Source organism: Sinocyclocheilus anshuiensis, unplaced genomic scaffold (assembly GCF_001515605.1).
Source record: "Sinocyclocheilus anshuiensis isolate Anshui unplaced genomic scaffold, SAMN03320099.WGS_v1.1 scaffold1372, whole genome shotgun sequence".
Lineage (NCBI taxonomy): Eukaryota > Metazoa > Chordata > Actinopteri > Cypriniformes > Cyprinidae > Sinocyclocheilus > Sinocyclocheilus anshuiensis.
The window spans coordinates 304,651-311,752 of NW_015546103.1; the positions used below are offsets into that span (position 1 = coordinate 304,651).

At 38.8% G+C, this 7,102-nt stretch overlaps 1 protein-coding gene across 2 annotated transcripts in view; it reads left to right on the forward strand.

Annotated features, from left to right (window-relative positions):
• Positions 1-7,102, forward strand: part of LOC107700583 (dmX-like protein 2) — a 58,255-nt gene that overhangs the window by 43,688 nt on the left and 7,465 nt on the right. The window contains exons 26-34 of one of the 2 annotated variants that reach the window (XM_016502299.1): positions 1,512-1,705; positions 1,910-2,043; positions 2,463-2,548; positions 2,638-2,839; positions 2,966-3,083; positions 5,300-5,365; positions 5,786-5,872; positions 6,690-6,811; positions 6,897-7,035. In XM_016502299.1, the coding sequence (XP_016357785.1) occupies positions 1,512-1,705; positions 1,910-2,043; positions 2,463-2,548; positions 2,638-2,839; positions 2,966-3,083; positions 5,300-5,365; positions 5,786-5,872; positions 6,690-6,811; positions 6,897-7,035 (1,148 nt within the window). The remainder of the gene's footprint in view (positions 1-1,511; positions 1,706-1,909; positions 2,044-2,462; positions 2,549-2,637; positions 2,840-2,965; positions 3,084-5,299; positions 5,366-5,785; positions 5,873-6,689; positions 6,812-6,896; positions 7,036-7,102) is intronic. The other variant, XM_016502300.1, reaches the window with a different exon arrangement.

The window sequence follows — 7,102 nt, forward strand, 5'->3', positions numbered from 1 at the left end:
ACACACACATTCTCACACTGACAGACTCTTACTGCAAGAATTTCTCTTTGAACATGACTTCTGAAGGATGATGTTTTGAGGAGATTCTTCTCTTCAGATTTGTCCTCCTTGCAATTGAGATAAACATTCCACACTATCAGAATCAAAACGTGCTTTAAATGCTAATGAGACGCCCTTCAGCTCAAAAGAAAACACATCAACACAGAGATAGAGAGAGACTCTTCATACACCAAACGCCTGAAGAAATGAGATACTGGACTTCATTTGTAAGCTGCATTTCAGAAGCTGTTTGTAAATGAAAGCTTTTGGTCTAAATCATCTCTCTTTTTCTGTGTGTGTTTCTGTGGGTTTGTTATATATGACTCAGGTAGCATCAAAGTTACTGACAAGAATACTAATAGTAATCTAAAACACAATCAAACACCCACAATCATAATCACTATTAGAAACCAAAAAACTGGTTATTTTTCAGAAATTTTGAAAATACTGGAATTAAGTTTTCATAATGTGATATTTGTGTTCCATAAATAGGTTCTTGAACATGCGTTTTCCACAAATACATGAATCAATCGGAAAGATTTGTGAATCACTCCTAAACTCAGCGACTAACTGAACCACATATACCGTATACCACTTGTGACATTAAAAAAAACAAGAAATATATGTTTTAAAAACAAAACTTATTTGATTAATTATTATTATTATTATTTGATTAATTATATAATCATTATTAATTGTTATTAAACATGTTATTGTATTTGTTATTTAGTTGAACCTGATGAAGTGAAACAGGATAACGGGGAAGGTTTGTTTTCTTGACAGTGTGCTGTGGCGTGTGTATGTGTGTGAGCAGTTTGATATCATGCCATCCTCTCTGTAAGTTCACAGGGACCCTCTCAACTTTATTACTCATGAACCAGCTGCACGACCTGCTGTGAAGCTCAATCAAATGATCAACCACCTGTTTATAGTAGATGTGTTTAATCATGGTCGTCTGCTCTTATTTTAAAATCAGTTTGTGTTCAAACAGGATTCTTTTCATAGTTTCCCTAACTTCTGCTCTGTCGGTTTATTGGCATGACTTTTTTTCAACGTTTTTAAAATGTTGTACCTCTGTGGCTGTGTTTGGAATAGGGCAGAAACTTTCTGCTTACTACATACTACGCAGTTTCTACTTGATGCTAGGAGTCAGCAAATGGCGGCCACCTATCATTTTGAAAATAAAAATGTATAATTTAGCATTTTTAATCAAATTTTGTCAAGAAAGATATTGCAGTGAAAAGTTGCAGCAGAGATTGCTTCAGATTCATTTGTGAAACTGGAAACGGAAGGTCGAATTGAGTGTATAGCGTTGTTGGATTCAGTATTCTGCGCAGTACACATACTGCATACTACTTTTTTCGCCCTGAAGTAGCAGCTAGTATGCCATTCCAAACATAGCTCTTTTTATTTTTTCTTGATATATAAGTATTGTACGTGTCTCTCACTCTCTGTTTCTCTCTCTCCTCCAGCATTACCTCCCCCAACCCCTCCTGCTGAGGATGTGGACCGACAGCGACGCAGGTTTAACATGCGCATGCTTGTTCCTGGACGTCCCGTTAAAGAGACTCCTGCCACACCTCCGCCCATCCCTGTAGAACGGCCCACCTATAAGGAGAAATTCATTCCACCTGAGCTCAGCATGTGGGATTACTTTGTGGCCAAAGTGAGACTGCGTCTACTGCTTATTTACACAGGATAAACTGATTTATAAAAAATAATATGCACCGTATATACATAAACATAAGCTATTTTTTGTTCTAAGTACACATCCATCACATTTTCATCAGTTTATAAATCTGAAAAGCAGTTATCAGAGTGTCTGTCTCATTGCTCACTGTCTGTGTGAATGTGTTTGTGTTTCCTCCAGCCTTTCCTTCCTCTCTCTGACAGCGGGGCACTGTATGATTCAGATGAGAGCGGTGGTAGTGACAATGAGGATGATGATGATGCCTTCCTCTCAGACACACAGATGACCGAACACTCCGAACCAAACTCCTACAGGTGAGATTATAACCATCAAAAAGAGTTCAGAAGGATCGTTACAGAAAATTCAAGAAGTAAAACTAAGATAAGGAACATTTATTGTGATGCATTTGTAAACTGAAATAAAAAGCAAGTGCCATACAATGCAACCTTCATAAAAACTTCCATTCTTGAAAATGTATGCAAGTTGTTTGTGAAGACATTATTATGTATATTGCTGTATTTATCGTTGAGGTTATTTTTAAACTCGCTATTTTCATGGATGAGGTAAAGAAATCTTGCTGCTGAAACTACCTTTTAAAATGATATTAAAATGAACTAGTAATTTTGGTGTTTAGTGAAAGACATTGGTCCTGTGTGCACCAGAATACATGTGTTTAGTGTATTATATACGTGTGTGGACTGAAGGATGTTTGTGTGTGTTTGTGTCTTCGCAGTTGGTCTCTGATCCGCCTAGTGATGGTCAAACTTGCCCTGCACAATGTCAAGACATTCCTGCCTCTGACAGGACTGGACTTCACAGGTGCATGAGTAGTAGAAATGTACTCTTAACATGCTCAGACTTTTGAAATAATTCACTTCCATTTCCTGTGCCTCTTTGTGTTGTCTTAGAGTTGCCAGTGACGTCTCCCCTGGCCAATGCTGTGCTGAAGACACTGGAAAACTGGGAACAGATTATCTTGGAAAAAATGAACAAATTTGATGGCCCTCCACCAAACTACATCAACACCTACCCCACGGACCTGAGTGCAGGGGGAGGACCAGCTATACTCCGACACAAAGCCATGCTAGAGCCAGATAACACACCGTTCAAGTGAGTATTTGCTCCGGATGTCTCAATTAAACCTTAAAGACTTACTGGATCTTTAAATAATTATGTATATGTGTATACAACTGTACATCTGTTTTTATGTTTTGTTTTGTTTTGTTTTCTCTTCAGGTCGAAGCACCGCTTCTCCTTCCCTGCTCGCCGTCTGTGGCATTTTCTGGTCAAACAGGAGATGCTCCAGGAGACTTTGATTCGATACATCTTCACAAAGAAAAGGAAGCAGAGTGAGGTAACTACAGAATACAAGGGTGGGACCAGACACTGACAGAATAAATGGGGCGCGAGAGATTTTAAAAAGGCAGGACCAGTCATAGTCATGTGACCACCCAGCATCAGTTACGTTGATTCACTGCCATTAAAAAATACTCTCTCATGGACTCATGAGATCCATCAAGTGTGAACTTGAGAATCTCGCCGGAAGTATTAAGTCATCCAGGTACTTTTCGCCTACTATTGTTTTACAAACTACTTTTTTCACCTACTATATAGAAGGAAAGTATGTGATTTCTAAAGCCCTATTCAGACGGGACTAGTTTTCCAGGGGGTCATTAGAGAAATTTGTCCAAATCTGTCACGTCTGTGTTTTTTCATACAACCCCTGTAATAATTCCAGAGCAAATTATCTACTGTTTTTTGACAAATTCAGTGATCCTTTGAGAAAAGTAATCCCATCAGAATATGAATGTCTGTGATTGCAGAGAATTTTTTTTTTCCTTGTGTGTTTTGGCTAACATAAACTACCGTAGACACTCTTACTACTGTGCGCATTTTTGATATGTTTGCCTCCCGGCAAAGAAATAAGAAAATAACAATAATAAAATCAAGAGCCAAATCACGTAAACTGTTAAAGGGATAGTTCACCCAAAAATGAAAATTCTGTCATTAATTACTCACCCTCATGTTGTTTCAAACCCGTAAGACCTCCGTTCATCTTCGGAACACAAATGAAGATATTTTTGATGGAATCTGAGAGGTCTCTGACGACTTTATTAATAACGACTATTCAACAATTCGTCTCCTCCGCATCACCCTAGCACCATTTTGGAGAGTATCCACTGAATGTAAATTGCGTATGCTGTTTTGTGTCAGCTGTACCACGTGGATATGTTGTTTTCGTTCAAATCAAAGCGTAAACGACGTAGGAAACATATCCGCGTGACGCCGCTGACACAAAACAGCATACGCAATTTACGTTCAGTGGATACTCTCCAAAATAGCGGTAGGGTGATGCGGAGGAGACGAATTGTTGGATTTTTTATTTTTTTTTCGCTCAAAAAGTATTCTCGTAGCTTCGTAAAATTACGGTTGAACCCCTGATGTCACATGGATTATTTTACCAATGTCCTTGCTACATTTCTGGACCTTGATCGTGTAAGGACCCTTGCTGTCTATGGGAGGGTCAGAGAGCTCTCAGATTCCATCAGAAATATCTTAATTTGTGTTCCGAAGATGAACGGAGGTCTTACGGGTTTAGAACGACATGAGGGTGAGTAAATAATGACAGAATTTTCATTTTTGGGTGAACTATCCATTTAAGACTGGCTACTGTAATATCAGCGTCAGCTAAGAATACTCACCTTCATTTCTGCACTCAATTACATCATGTTTTAATTAAATATGTACCTTTATGAAAATTAAACATGGTTTTACTACAAATAAATAAAAAAATAAAATAGTTAAACAAAAGTAACCACAAATTAACCATGGTTTTGCTATACTAACCATAGCTTAACCATGGCATTTGTAGTAAACCTGTGGTTATACTAATGGTAATCAATCATACGCAATGCACGCATACAGAGCACGTGATCGCTGTAACGCCCAGATGTACAAAACAGACCCACCTCTGTAATAAACGCAATCCAATCCCAACGATTCAAATTGTAACGACTTGCTTTCATCCGCGAAAATTTGCTGAACAACAATAAATACGACTGTACATTTAGGCAACTAATAGGCTGGGCCAGATGAGAGATAATGCAGTGGGCGGGGCCAGAGTGAAGGCATTGAATAGGCAGAGCCAAACTGCAGCAATGAAAGCTGTGGAGAAATGTAGAAGTTGGGAAATGAAAGGGGTGGAACTAGAATGAGTTGCCTGAATAAAATTATTAAAAAGTCATTCGTTTTTTACTAATGTACTAAAGGGAACTTCAAGTGAAGCAGCTTGTTTTTTGAAACAAGATTTTTATCAAATAAATATAGAAATTTTGTAAGTGGCCATCTTTATATATTGAGGGTAAGTACTGACACAGACGCTGGAGGGAATGTGCATGTTATTTCAAGACCATCTCTCTCTGTTAGAGCTCCAAATGAGATTCATTTTGGTCTTCATTATTTAATTTGTTTTTCTCCATCTGTTTGTCACTCGTGCATGTGTTTTGTGCTGTGCCCCGTGTGTGTTTGTTAATGTATGTGTGTGTGTGTGCTGTGGTGTGTACTGTGTAGTCTTTAGATGATCATGTGGACCACCTCATACAAAACTGCGTTACTGGAGCTCGAAAAACCAACAAGGTACTGAGACACAGAATGGGACCCGTCTCTCTGTGAAACCCTCTCAAAGCTTTGGGCTTCTGTCCTCTGTTAACCTGCTGTGACCTCACACACATATACACACACAAGTCTGTTTCTTTCCTCACATCCCCTAACTCGTCTGGCTCGGCAATGCTCTTCCTCACTAACCGCCAGCGGCACTGAAAGTGGTTAACCAATCAGACCGGATTCTGCTTCTGACACCATGTTTAGAAGATCAAGTAATAACGGCGATTAATTGGTTTGCCCTCTGAGGCGGTGTGTACATGGTCTCAACTGCATGTTAGCAAACTTCCTGCTATTTCTGCTGTGTGTGTGGATGTGGTTGGGCGATTATTTTAAAAAACAGCAGTGCAGCAGGACAGACTAATACGAGTGTGTATTTGTGTGTGTGTGTTACAGGTGGAGGCTGATATGGGTTACCCAGGAGGCAAAGCGAAAATCATCCATAAAGAATCCGACATCATCATGGCGTTTGCCATTAACAAGGTAAGGGCATTTCTACTGTATCTGTAGTTCTATTATAGAGAGAATGGCTCTGTTAATGGCCTTTAAGTCACAAAACCAGTCATACGGGTAAATTTTTTCGAAATTGAGATTCATACATCATCTGAAAGCTGAATAAATAAGCTTTTTATTGATGTATGGTTTGTTAGGATAGGACAATATTTGGCCGAGATACAACTATTTGAAAATCTAGAATCTGAGGGTGCAAAAAAATCAAAATATTGAGAAAACCGCCTTTAAAGTTGTCCAAATTAAGTTCTTAGCAATGCATATTAGTAATCAAAAATTAAGTTTTAATATATTTACAGTAGGAAATTTACAAAATATCTTCATGGAACATGATCTTTACTTAATATCCTAATGATTTTTGGCATAAAAGAAAAATCAATAATTTTGACCCATACAATGTATTTTTGGCTATTGCTACAAATATACCCCAGCGACTTAAGACTGGTTTTGTGGTCCAGGGTCACAATTAGTTATACTTCATCTAGGCTATTTATATTTAACCTCAAATCAACTTAAACTCAAATCAGTATTCTGTATCTGTAATTAATCAAAGTTAAATTTGAAGGATTTTTGTGGAGTGAGGGGAACTGATGTACATATTTATTTTCCTGTGTTTTACAGTTATTTCTGAATGTAGTGTTAAAATGCAACTTAAAATACACAAATGTGACTTTTTTCCTGTCAACGATGCTATTTTAATTTCTACATTCAGCAGTAAACTCTTTATTCCGAAAGAGGAATAAGTGTTTTAATGTCCCATTTAATTTGTGGGGGGTTTTTTTCCTCTCAGGCTAACACTAATGAAATAGTGCTGGCGTCCACTCATGATGTCCAGGAAGTGGACGTGTCCACGTTGCTCGCAGCTCAGCCTTACACCTGGATCGGAGAGGACTTTGACAAGGAGTCTCGCAGGTTTGTCACCTGTCTGTGTGTGTTTGAATCATTCAGCTCACAGATTTGAAGGGACTGCAATGAACATCTTGTTTCCTCCGTGTAGTTCTGATGATGTGGATTACCGCTCGTCTCACACCAACATCGCCCAGGCCAGTGCTGGTCCCTTTGCCCCCCAACAAATGGCAGCATCGTCCTCCATGCCATGGCTGGGCAGCGGACAGACCAGCATGGGTTCCAGTGTGGTATGTTAGTCAGACTGTTTTCTGTGATGTGAATGATGTTAGCAAATAAACTTGGGGGGGGGGGGGG